Source organism: Capsella rubella, unplaced genomic scaffold, assembly GCF_000375325.1.
Source record: "Capsella rubella cultivar Monte Gargano unplaced genomic scaffold, Caprub1_0 scaffold_6, whole genome shotgun sequence".
Lineage (NCBI taxonomy): Eukaryota > Viridiplantae > Streptophyta > Magnoliopsida > Brassicales > Brassicaceae > Capsella > Capsella rubella.
Genome location: NW_006238918.1, coordinates 5,809,379 through 5,821,547, shown reverse-complemented (window position 1 = coordinate 5,821,547; position 12,169 = coordinate 5,809,379). Strand labels below are relative to the sequence as shown.

General features: G+C 39.5%; 4 protein-coding genes across 5 annotated transcripts in view; 3 read left to right on the top strand and 1 right to left on the bottom strand.

Annotated features, from left to right (window-relative positions):
- LOC17882598 ((Z)-3-hexen-1-ol acetyltransferase) overlaps positions 1-1,247 on the top strand; it is a 2,159-nt gene extending 912 nt beyond the window's left edge. The window contains exon 2 of the mRNA XM_006290182.2: positions 143-1,247. Coding sequence (XP_006290244.2) covers positions 143-1,087 — 945 coding nt within the window. The 3' untranslated portion in view covers positions 1,088-1,247. The remainder of the gene's footprint in view (positions 1-142) is intronic.
- A 100-nt stretch (positions 1,248-1,347) lies between these two features.
- LOC17882715 (phosphomannomutase/phosphoglucomutase) lies at positions 1,348-6,254 on the bottom strand. 2 transcript variants are annotated; one of them, XM_006287241.2, is made up of 18 exons: positions 6,140-6,254; positions 5,236-5,451; positions 4,970-5,036; positions 4,598-4,778; positions 4,359-4,411; positions 4,005-4,093; positions 3,657-3,890; positions 3,467-3,531; positions 3,265-3,325; positions 3,073-3,190; positions 2,921-3,002; positions 2,748-2,820; positions 2,615-2,676; positions 2,277-2,372; positions 2,048-2,202; positions 1,868-1,964; positions 1,700-1,777; positions 1,348-1,625 (listed from the first exon to the last, which is right to left on the bottom strand). In XM_006287241.2, the coding sequence occupies exons 1-18, from the start codon at positions 6,144-6,146 to the stop codon at positions 1,518-1,520; spliced, it is 1,842 nt and encodes a 613-aa protein (XP_006287303.1). In that variant the 5' UTR covers positions 6,147-6,254; the 3' UTR covers positions 1,348-1,517. The 2 variants fall into 2 exon arrangements, with proteins under 2 accessions (XP_006287303.1, XP_023636436.1); XM_023780668.1 differs by lacking the exon at positions 5,236-5,451.
- A 260-nt stretch (positions 6,255-6,514) lies between these two features.
- Positions 6,515-9,464, top strand: LOC17883299 (maltose excess protein 1, chloroplastic). The gene is made up of 9 exons (XM_006287801.2): positions 6,515-6,887; positions 7,116-7,289; positions 7,450-7,740; positions 7,873-7,962; positions 8,483-8,584; positions 8,674-8,792; positions 8,891-8,953; positions 9,042-9,103; positions 9,220-9,464. Exons 1-9 carry the CDS (start codon positions 6,642-6,644, stop codon positions 9,300-9,302), a joined length of 1,230 nt encoding a protein of 409 aa, XP_006287863.1. The 5' UTR covers positions 6,515-6,641; the 3' UTR covers positions 9,303-9,464.
- A 277-nt stretch (positions 9,465-9,741) lies between these two features.
- Positions 9,742-11,944, top strand: LOC17882085 (histone-lysine N-methyltransferase 2D). The gene is made up of 2 exons (XM_006287785.2): positions 9,742-10,324; positions 11,038-11,944. The coding sequence occupies exons 1-2, from the start codon at positions 9,792-9,794 to the stop codon at positions 11,666-11,668; spliced, it is 1,164 nt and encodes a 387-aa protein (XP_006287847.2). The 5' UTR covers positions 9,742-9,791; the 3' UTR covers positions 11,669-11,944.
- The last annotated feature ends 225 nt before the right edge of the window (positions 11,945-12,169 follow it).

The following is a 12,169-nucleotide window of genomic DNA, read 5'->3' as shown; positions in this document are numbered from 1 at the left end:
ATTTTTTTTTTTTTGACATCGTATATATTTAGTTTGTAGGTACATTATTCCAAAGAATGTTATTTCCCTATATTTTTTTTATAACAAAATGAAACTAATGTGTAGTATAGAACGTTAACAGTGATCATATAATTTCTGGTAGGTCACGCGCTTGAAATGTGGCGGTTTTATCTTTGCCGTCCGTATCAACCACGCAATGTCTGACGCCGCCGGTCTCGCGCTCTTCCTTAAAACGATGTGTGACTTCGCCCGGGGTTATCAGGCTCCTACGGTTGCTCCGGTGTGGGAACGTCACCGTCTGAGCACCAGGGTCCCGTTGCCTGTGTCACACGCACACCGAGAGTATGACGAAATGCCGGTAATTGGTGTTGAGAACGGTGGTAAAGGAGACAATCTGGTAGTCCGGTCATTCTTCTTCGGCCAGAGGGAGATGTCAGCTATACGGAGGCTCCTGCCACTGAATCTTGTCAATAGCAGCACCGATATAGAAACACTAACTTCATTCCTATGGCGTTATCGCACAATCGCTCTACGACCTGATCCCAATAAGGAGATGCGACTTATATTCATCGTCAACGCGCGTTCTAAGCTTAAAACCCCACCGCTGTCTCCAGGATACTATGGAAACGCGTTTGCGTTCCCAGTAGCAATCGTAACCGCTAAAGATTTAACTGAGAAACCGTTAGAGTTTGCTCTGAGACTAGCAAAAGAGGCGAAATCTAGTGTGACTGAAGGGTACATGCGTTCGCTTGTGAATCTGATGGTGAAAAAGGGAAGACCAAGCTTCTCGTCAGACGGAGCCTTCCTGGTATCGGATGTGAGAATTTTTTCAGCCATCGATTTTGGAATTTGGGGGAAACCGGTTTACGGTGGAATCGGGACAGCTGGAGTTGCGGATTTTCCAGGCTCTAGCTTCTGCGTCTCAGCTGAGAAGAGAAATGGTGAGACAGGGATCATCGTACCGATTTGTTTGCCAGAGAAGGCGATGCAAAGGTTTGTGAAAGAGCTCGAGGGAGTTTTTAGCAGTCAATTAGCATCCAATGGAGGAGTCAAAAGCCCTGATAAATTGATATTGTCTTCTCTGTAAAATGATTACTGGGGTTTAAGAACTAGGTATCTGCATTTCCAATCGGGTTACCCTATCATATGATGTTAGAGAATTATATGTGGTGAAGATGTTTAAATCATACGATGTTCTAATGTAAAATAGCAAGAGAAATCTGAGAAGTTGGTGCTAATTCAATCTCCATCAAGTGACCAAAACCAAATGCTATAAAATTCCCTTATTGATAACCTCAAATCTCAATGCAATGATTGTTAATAATTTGTTGCTTGGGGGATTTGAAAGATTGAGAAATGATTTGTTTTTCGAAGATCAAAAGATGGTACAGTATATTCTTGATTATAAACAAGACTCTGAACAGATTTTCGTTTTTGAACCAGACAACAAGAACAAACACAAGAAAGTTACTAGACGATGTAGAGAAACCAAGTACCTACATTGTTCCACACCAGTCTTAGGAGTGAGTGAGGCTGGACAAGGCAGAGGTGTCCAAAGCATTGAACTCCTTCACTGCTGCAGCGACCACGAGGCCTAACTTCACAGCATCATCCTCACTCTGTGCCTGCGTCCCATTGGAGAATCTGAGTGAGTATTTGGTTACCTAAATAAAGTCAAGCTTTATACATATATGGTTACCTCAATGTTAAGGGGAAGAACAGGATCGTGGAGAGAAAGTCTGAGAAGAAACCATCCACCAAAGCCGGAAACGCGGATCTATATATATATATTTTTCCAAAGAGAAATGGATAGATTCATATTATGCAGTAGACGCAGATTTTAGGGAGATGGCAATTTAACACTCACCCCTTCATAGTTAACTGGAGCTCTTTTAAGATTTGGATTTGATTCTATTGAGTTCGACAAGTGTTGCAGGACCTTCTCTCCATACTCCCGGAAATCTCTACAATTTCCAGTGGTTAGAGAACTGCACTAAAAGGAAATAAATAAACTAGTCACGAACTGAAGCTAAGTCATCAATCATACCTTCCTTCAAGGTCGGGATGATTCTTGTCAATTTTAAGTCTCAGTTCTAAAGCCACTCTGGGCTCCTCCAAACCGTCAACAAGATCTGTTAAAACTTTGCTGCCATTCCCTTGACCAGCAGCCCGGGCCGCAGCCAGTTTATTCAAAATTTTTACCTGCGGGCAAACTTCAGTTTCTTTTTTCTGTTCTTCAGTCCGCTGTAAACATGTAACTGAGAAAATAATCTAACCATGAGATAGGCCCCATCATCGAGCCAATGGTTTTCTTTTAGAGCTCCATGACCACTGGTTTCTATAGCCAGATGTGATTCCTCTCCGTTGGAGTTCTGCCATCACATCACAACTCATATTTTATACGGAAAATGTTAATTGTGCGTAAGGAGGAGTAAACTTCTTCTGCCAGAATGTATAGATTCTCTATCTAACTCAAGTAAACCTTAATAATATACACTTTTTTTATGGTCAACACTCTTAGACACTGTATCAAGTCTAGCGCTACTTAAATATCTAACAACAATTGGCACCAAAGCATGAGTTCTTGAAAGATCTGATCATCTAGATTTATTACCAAGCGAATAGCTTCATCAATGACATTCTTGTAGCCTCTTTTGAACCTGTGATGCTTTCCGCCTGTAACAAATTTGGGTCAGTGAAAAATTCACAGAAAAATAAAACAACATGGTGGTAAATTGTTGGCATACCAAGCTTCTTTTCGATGAATGTGGTCAAACCATCCGAAGTGACGCTGTCCGTAACAATAGTTGTGCCAGGGTGCTGGATGGACAAGGAAAGAACATCAAGATATAAAATTCTGTTATTATACAATATATATGATACCTAATCACGTAGTGGTGAAATGGTTAGAATATCTCACTTCCTCTAGAACAATGGCCGAAAGCAAGGCAATAAGACGGTTACGGTTGAACTCACGGCCCGTAGAATCCACAGCAGCACACCTTCATAAAGTTGTTCGTCAGAGGCAATCTAACACATTCTCCTAAGTAACTGAGATAGCTGGAGTACTACCTATCAACATCAGTATCAAAGATGATACCCAAATCAGCCTTATTATCAAGAACAGCCTTGGTTATAGCTTCCATTGCCGACTTATCTTCCGGATTAGGGATATGATTTGGAAACATACCTGATATCTATAAGATTTAGTAAACTATTAATTAAAATAGGACGCCAAGACATACCCATACGCTTAGATTTTACCATCTGGTTCCAGAAACTGACTGCCCAAAGTAATTGCTCCTAAAGGCTCAAGCACCTTCGCCTGTCAGGTTTCAGATGAAGATTCAGTCGACTGCGGACAGGTCTATAACGTAACTGGATTAATAGAACAAACTAAAAGAAATTTCAGTTTCAAGTCCTATCACCTACAACTGAAAGTAAGAAACATGAGCACTAAACTTACAGCAAAAAATCCTCCAGCTCCATTTCCAGCATCCACAACTATATGGAATCCCTCCAGAGGTTTCTCTAAGAGTCAGAAACGAAATAAATTAAGGTTGTTATATAGCAACAGATAAATGTATGTTCAGAACTTTATTGATTATAGGACAATAATTTCTTTAAAAAAAACAAATATCTCAAAGGAGTAATACCTAAACCTCCTGCTGCTCTCTGAACTGCCTTTACAAGACCAGAAGTATATACTGACATGTAGTCAACCTTTTTAATAGAAGAAATTTCTCTCTGTGATTTCCTCAGATTTTCGTCAGAAAATTTCTTGTAAATATCTGCAGCTCGCTCTAAAATGTTTTTGATATCAACCTTTCCAAGCCCTCCATCACTGGTAAAGAACTTGAAGCCGTTCCTGTTGTAAGGAAGATGGCTTGCTGCTCAATAAAAGCATCATACCATTTTTAGTACAAAATGGAAAATTCTCTCTTAGTGCTGACTACTATAAAGAGGAAAATTACAGGTTATGAAAATCGAGATCAATAAAGTACCTGTTATCATGATAGCTCCATCAGATGGGCACAAGAATGATTCATCTTCAGTCAATGTGCTATTAAACATTGCTGGTGTTGATGCTAATCTGTAAAAAAACGTAAACCAATATTCAAGACATTTGCTTCAATAACTTTTATTGGATTTGTAGTTCAAACAACCATATGACCCAGCAACACTACATTCAAGAGATTTATCAAATTTCTTGATTGTTGTATGGCTTCCATTTACAAGTGCGATTATAATTTTGTAACGACATCCAGTTACATGTGGCTATTATAATACAATGAAATTCTCATTTATGTCAGCATAAATTGAATATTCCAGAACAACAAAGGCTAGTCATCACTCACCCAAACTGAACAACATCTAATCCAGAAACACCAAGACCTCGAGAAACCGCCTCCTGCAAAATTAACAATGGAATTGCCAGAGGAAAAATTACTTATTCCATTGCATACAGAGACAGTTTTCCCAGAACTGAAAAACGTATTGGGCAAGATTGGTGAATAAACACTTAGACGCGAATAATAAAAGTCTAGACTATTGCCACATGGAAAAGATCCAATAAATCAAGGAAATAGATTCATACCAACAAGGTCTGTGCAGATATGCGAGAGTCATGACCAACAGATACTCTCAAACGCCGGGATTCAACCTTCTTCTTGTGTAATAGCCATTGCCCAAAAGCAGCAGCAATGGCTTCAGTCACTGGTTCAGGAAGGCTTACAGGTTCCCCCTCAACCCCAGGGACCGCTACACCCCGAATATCGCTGGGGAGGGAACAATGAAGCGTAGTATGAGTCAACTAGGGTAACAAAACGACTTACATGATGATATTTGTTGAAGAGAAAAGATAACATGGAAGTGGAACCATTCCAAAATGTGAATGCCAATAGTACTTTCTACATGTCGTTGAACAGAGAAATATTGGCAATAATTAGCTGGTAAGTGATGTATTCACCTGCCGTTCTGAAGCTTCATGAAATCAATTTTGTCAAGAGACGGCGCAGTAGCACTTGACGAAGCAGCTGCAAATGAAAGATCAAAAGTAAGGCACCAATTTCAACAAGAGGAAGAGGTTTGAGAAACACCACACCCTATTGCTAAGCAACAAAAGGAAACCATACAGAATGCAGGGTTGATGCCTAGAAAATACAGAGTAAAGAAAGAAAGCAAAAAGCGTGAATCAGTGACAAAGCTGAAGCCTATCAAGGGTCTAGAACAGACCATTGCAGTAAAAAGTTGTTTGCTTTGGAATAGCAGACTGGTATTTAGAGAAAGAGTGGGCACGCATGGAAGAGTTGAGGTGCCATGAAAGCTTCCCTCTCGGACAGGTAAGTAAAGCAGACATGTATGGGTCGGTTTGTCTTTGGTATCGTGTCTTAAACAGCTTATTTTGTAGGTAGCAGCTCTGTACTACATTAAAGTTTTGTAATACCTTCCCTGAAAAGAAAACCCAGCATAAGAATTCATAGTTCTATTAGCTTTTTGTTTTTTGTTTTTAAAGTTCTGTTTCTCGAAGTTAAACATAAAAAAAGGATAGGCTTTAAGCTATCAAATGAAAACTGAATCCAATATTTCTCAAAAAGAGTAGAGAGAGTTTCTGGAGTTCTCTCACCTCCCCGTACAATCTGAGCTACCATAAAGCTTACCTTCCTAAGGAGGTCTCTCTATCTCATTATATCTATACTACAATCTCTACATATTACATTGCTTTAATGCACCGCGTTTCCCTTAGAGCTTTATCAACAAATGCAGAGTCGATGAATTGAAAAAAAAAAAAAAAAAAGTGAAAGTGCAGAAAGAAGCTACAACCAGGTTAGATCATCAGGAATTTTGGTTGTGATTCAAAATTGGAAACTATCAGATTTCTATCAGAGAACTACAAAATGATACTGCATAACACGGTCGTCAACGTTATCTTTTTTAAAAGACAATTTCCAATCCTAAACTCATTCCGATTAGAGCTTTAAAATCATCGAACCGAATCAAACACCGAGAACAAGAAAACACTAGGAATATTAGTTAACTGGATCCAACTGCGGAAGCATGACTACAACACACAATCGAAATTACGGAGATCAACTTATGAAGAGTCAAAATATATTATAATCGCTGAAGGAATTATTACCTTCCATTGGTGACGCTAAAATGAGCTCACGAAATTCAGGCGAGAGTAGTTTTATTTCAGTTTGGAAATTGGAAGAAGAAGATTGCAGAAGGCTGTGAGGGAGAGACTTCGACTGTGTTGTTGGTGAATGGCAAATACGTCAAAGAGGGCTAACTAACCCAACACAATAGTTTTAATGGGCTTTATTTTTATCGCGAAAGTAAATATGGGCTTTTCAAAGCCATTCTTAAGAAGACCGCAGTATTTAAAAATTAGTACAATACAGATTACTTTTACGGCTATACTCTACGACGGTGATCGAAGCTGAAGAAAATCTAGGATCACTACAAACAAGCACATGATAGTGGCTACAATTTACGATAATAGCATCCACGTGGCATCAATCCCCTTCCCCCAATAAAACATCACAGTCTCTCTGATTTCACTGATGTACCCCTTCTTCCGTCTCTGTTCCGACTTCCGAGAGCACGAGTAATAATAATAATAACTTCTTCCCATTCCCATGGAAGCTAAATCCATCGCGACGTCTCTCGGCGGTGACCGCTTTTTCATATTCCCCACTTCTCCGAGTTCTTCCTTCGTTTCTACAACCCGCCTCCCCCTGAAGCGTGCGTGTACACTTGGTGGTGCTGGTTCCGGCATCAATGGCTTAACTCTGAACCGGCGGAATCCGATTCTTTCGACTCGCCGACTTGTTCCTGTTCGTGCAATTGACTCGGACTCGGACCTCCCTCACGAGAACCAGCAGGTGAGAGAGGCTTTACACAAATTTGAGCTATGACTGCATTTCAAATGTGAAGAAGGTCTCTTATTATGATTTCGTTTAATTGTTGGTGGTTTTCGCTTTGTTCTGGAGAATTTGTACTCGCAATCTTGCTTATGAGCTCTTGAGTCCTAGAATCAAAAGCTAATGTTTTTGATAATTTGGTTGCTGTATGTTTTTGAATTTTGGGTTTTTTTTTTTTCATTCTCAAAGGGATCTCCAGGTTTTGGTAAACTTAAGGAATACCAAGAATGGGATTCATGGACGGCCAAGTTCTCCGGTGGAGCAAACATTCCATTTCTGATGCTGCAATTGCCTCAGATCATCCTCAATTCCCAGAATCTCTTGGCGGGAAACAATACCGCCCTTTCTGCTGTTCCGTGGCTGGTAATAGAATCTTGATCCACGAAACTCTCACTTCTCTAAAATTATGTATACACTGCTAAGTTTGATTTGGTCTTTAAGTGTATGTAACTTTATAGAAAGGATAAGCAAGAAGCATATATCATTCTGTTCTTGAGGTGAAACTGCACATTTTTGAATACAGGGTATGTTGGTTGGTTTGTTAGGAAACCTTTCGTTGCTTTCATATTTTGCAAAGAAGAGAGAAAAAGAAGCAGCTATAGTGCAAACGCTGGGAGTGGTCTCTACTCACATTGTGCTTGCACAGCTCACTATGGCTGAAGCAATGCCTATGCGCTATTTTGTTGCTACTTCTGCCGTTGTGATGTTTGGTCTCATATTGAACTGTTTGTACTATTTCGGTAAGCTTAGCAAACCTTTGTGGCGACTGTGGGAGGACTTTATCACTATTGGTGGACTCTCCGTTCTTCCTCAAGTAATTTCTCTTTCCTACTCTTTTCCCCTCAAGTTTTGGGTTCGCATAATAGATTCCATTGACATGTTATCCAAAGCCATTAGAGCAGACACATGTTTATATAATTCAACACTTCTGAATATGAAATTGCAGATCATGTGGTCAACTTTTGTTCCCCTTGTACCAAGCAGTATCTTGCCTGGGACAATTGCTTTTGCTATTTCTGTGGCTGCTATAATTATGGTAAGCTTTCAAATACTTTTGCTTTACTTCTCTAAAAGTAATCTATTCACATTGGATAGTCATATCGGTCACTCTAGCCTCTAGGAGACTGGAAACTAAGACGTCGACAGAATCGTGGTTGTGGGAATTGAATTGTTTTACAGATGCTGAGGGAATTCTTAAACTTTTGAGATTATATTCAAACCTTTACTTAGACTGGAAACTAAGACTTCAACAGAATCGTGGTTTCAGAAACTGAATTGTTTTACAGATGCTGAGGGCATTCTTAAACTTTGGTCCTTGATGTGCATTGAGCTAATTTCTGAATCTTCGGCGTTGCAACTTCACTTTAATCCGTGTGTTGTATCTTGGGATTTATGAACAAAACCACCATGTCAGGAAACATAGGAGTTTTCAGTTATAGAAATGATGGCTGCAGTGAATGATTTGAACTGTTAAGATGTGTAGTTGTTTTAAACAATTTGTTTATCTAGATGAAGAATTCTACTTTTCTCTTAACTTTTGTCTGGTAAGAATTCAGGCTCGAACTGGGAAACTCTCAGAGGAAGGTGTTAACTTTGTTGGGTCTTTATCTGGATGGACCGCAACTCTTATGTTCATGTGGATGCCAGTTTCTCAAATGGTATAACAGCTCGTTTTCTCTCTCTTTCTTTAAACGTTCTCCTAAATGCTCTTTGACTATTGGATATCTGATGTTCTTCTACATTGCAGTGGACAAATTTCCTAAACCCGAACAACATAAAAGGCTTATCGTCAATCACAATGTTGCTCTCGATGATGGGAAACGGTCTTATGCTCCCACGAGCACTATTTATCCGTGATTTGATGTGGTAACAAATCTGAGCTTTTTCAACTTGAACCCTTGCAGCTTAAAACTATATTCACCCATAGTAACAAACCACTTGAAATTCATTAAACCGTGACGCAGGCTCACTGGTTCGTTATGGGCAACTCTCTTTTATGGATATGGAAACATCCTTTGCTTATACATGTAAGAATCCTTGCAAACCTCTCTTGAATAGTTTATGTCTTGAGTACATGAGTATATGAGTTTATTGATAATTTGGTACTCTCTATAGGGTTAACTGCACCAGCACGTCATTCTTCGCGGCAGCTACGATTGGTTTGATCTCATGGATAGGTTAGCAGCTTCACAGATCCTCTCTTACATTATCGTCCTTCCAATTATATACTTTTGTTCATAAAACTCTGTCTAAACAAAACTGCATTGTCTTATTTCCCATCTGTGTGAAACAGGACTGGCTTTGTGGAGAGATGCAGTGGCTTATGGTCACAACTCGCCATTTAGATCTTTGAAAGAACTTGTTTTTGGACCATAAACTCAATACATAAGAGTATAAACGCCCTCCACGTGTTTCAAGCAAGTCCATAGGCTATAGATGTATTTTTATTCTTTTTCCTAAGTTGTTGTATAAAACGACCATTTTGTGTAATATTATTTCCTCTGAATCATATATTAAAAACATAATTTCTGCCGCCGATTAGCTTATCTACAAATTTGAAAAAAAAATTAAGGGCAATAATATCTCAAGTGAAGTGACAATGACGAAGTTAACTTTTGAAATTGAATGGTCAGAAATGAAAACTGAGACATTCCCGGTTCAGTTTTTGGTTATCGTTTAAAGTAGGCTTCCCGGTTCAGTCTACGCAGTTGGGCTAGATATATTGGGTCTTTAGTTAAATAGGCCCAATTATGTAAGCCCAGATAAATCACATGTCTCCTCTCAAGGCTCCACCATCCACCATTATTCACGGCGAAGAACATTTCCCGTGGAACCCTAGAATCCCAAAATTTGACAGACTCAAAAATGGAGGACACGAAGCCACCATTGGGAGGAAACAATCCTCAGCAGCAGCAGCAGCAGCAGCAGCAGCAACAACAACAGCAACAACAACAACAACTCCTCTATCAACACCAATTACAACAACAGCAGCGACAGCAACAACAACAAATGCTTCTATTGCAGCAATTGCAGAAACAGCAACATCAACAGCAGCAACAAGCAGCAATGTCTAGATTCCCATCTAACATCGACGTTCATCTCCGACCTCCAGGGTTAATCCAGAACCGACCCATTAATCCGCCACAGCAGAACACTGCCCCTACCCCTAATCCTAGCTCTAATTTGGGACAGACAACACCGGGTTTTCAACAGCAGCAGCAGGTTGTATCGAGTCAACAGATGCTGCAGCAGCAACAACAGCAACAGCAGCAGCAGCAGCAGAAACTTATGCGGCCATTGAATCACCTTGAGCTTCAATGCGCTTATCAGGACGCTTGGCGTGTTTGTCACCCAGATTTCAAACAACCTTTCTCTTCTCTCGAAGATGCTTGCGAGAGGTTAGTTGTATCAAAAATTTTTTTATTTTTTTTATAGAATTCATCAAAGCCACCTCTCCTCGTGGAAGAAAAATCGATATCACAGCAATTTAGTAGTATAATTTTGTAGTCTCAGTTAATGATATCAAGCATTTCTCTATGTGATCTATGTGTTAATGATTGGCTTTAATGATCTATCACAGTTATTGGGTTTGAGTTCTCATCTCCTTAAGGAACCGCCAAAGGCTTTATGTTGTCCGTTTTGAACTCATGATATATTATATAGAGCCATTTCGTTAATTATAGCTTGTGACTATAGATTCAAAAAAGGATCTTTGTCTACTGGAAGCTTGAGTTCTTTTGAATAGATATCTTTCTGAAAATGCTAGATGCTGCATCTTGTAAATTAGTTCCCTTATCGAGTCTTGTTTGATTAGTATGAGATCGATTTTCCCGTCTGTAAGAAATTAGGTTTTTCTTATGAGATCAATGTGGTATCTCTGCATGCTCGTTGTTTTGAGCTTAATGTGAAATTTACAACCTGTTTTTTCTCGTCAAATTTATAAATGCTTCCTTTTGCTGGACACTCCTCTTGACATTTATTCTATGTGAAAAGGTTCCATCTGAGTATTAGATTCGTAATTGGTATATAGATACATTGCCTTGTTTGAACATTCTGTATATGGTTTGCTGTGGTCATTACTCATATGCGTGTTCTCTTACAATCTATGCAGATTATTACCTTATCATGTCGTAGCAGATTACGAAGCAGAAGAGGATGATAGAATCCTTGATTCAGACCCAACAGGCCAGGCCTTATCCCGCTCTCAACAATGGGATAACAACATTGCTGCTAAAGTGGCTGAATTTACTGCAACGTTTGAGAAACAAGCCCTAGCTTTTAACATAATAACTCGAAAGCGAGCAATGGGAGAATTCAGATCCGAGGAAAGGTTGATGGTAGAACAAGCTTTGCTACAAGAAGAAAGGAAAGCACTGTTTGACCTGAAAGCAGAAATGGATAGGGAGAAGGCTGGCAGGGAAGCGCAGGAGGCTAAGTTGCGAATGGCGGCTTTAGCTCAAGCTGGACAGTCACAATCTCATGCCGAAATAATGGCTCGTAACCCATTGAGAGCTAATGCGGTTGGGAATCAGGGCAGCAGTATTCCGCTAAGCCACGAGATGGGAGAACAGGGACGTAACATGAACCCTGATGAGATGATGAATGGATGGGGAAACAACAGCCAGAAAGAGGAGAAGGAACCTTCTGAAGATTTCCTGAATGATGAGGAGAATGAGAATGGGGAGACGGGTGAACAGGAAAACTGGCGTGAAGCAGGAGAATTCGATTTGAATAGCCGGTAGATGACCAAGGTGGAGACCATTTGCAGTCTCATGTATTTGAAGCTGGAAAGGAAGTTCTAGTTTCTCTTGATAATGCTCATAACTATATTCAAGCTGATATATATATATATATACATGCCAAGTACTGGGTTCAGGTCAAGTATTATATGTGTATGTATTATATGTGTATGGATTTGATAGTGATTGTTGTATTTGTAATATTGTAATATTGTACTTGTGATTGAGGAATCGTTGCAGAAGATTTTTGGTTTGCCTAATTTAACTCTACATTTGTTGCAAGGGTTTTGCACCACTGGCACTAACATTGATGAGAATATATTTGCACCAACTTATGTGCCTTCATCACTATTTAGTGTTCGTCTATTTTGATCTGTAGAAAAAAAGTGTGAGAATAAATGACATAGACGGAATAACAGAGGCTGTCTCCTCTAATCAGGTTGAGAATCTCATGTTTTTGTAAGAGTTGTTTCTTCATTAGTAATTAGAATAGGAAATGATCAC

Coding starts and splice junctions, on each gene's coding strand:
- LOC17882715 (XM_006287241.2), bottom strand. Junction 5,037..5,235: donor AACAACTTTTTACTGCAATG/GTCTGTTCTAGA, acceptor TTTCATTTGCAG/CTGCTTCGTCAAGTGCTACT. Junction 1,778..1,867: donor CTCCAGTTAACTATGAAGGG/GTGAGTGTTAAA, acceptor ATATATATATAG/ATCCGCGTTTCCGGCTTTGG.
- LOC17882085 (XM_006287785.2), top strand. CDS start 9,792: ATGGAGGACACGAAGCCACCATTGGGAGGAAACAATCCTCAGCAGCAG. Junction 10,325..11,037: donor CTCGAAGATGCTTGCGAGAG/GTTAGTTGTATC, acceptor CAATCTATGCAG/ATTATTACCTTATCATGTCG.
- LOC17883299 (XM_006287801.2), top strand. CDS start 6,642: ATGGAAGCTAAATCCATCGCGACGTCTCTCGGCGGTGACCGCTTTTTC. Junction 8,585..8,673: donor GGATGCCAGTTTCTCAAATG/GTATAACAGCTC, acceptor TCTACATTGCAG/TGGACAAATTTCCTAAACCC. Junction 8,954..9,041: donor AACATCCTTTGCTTATACAT/GTAAGAATCCTT, acceptor TACTCTCTATAG/GGTTAACTGCACCAGCACGT.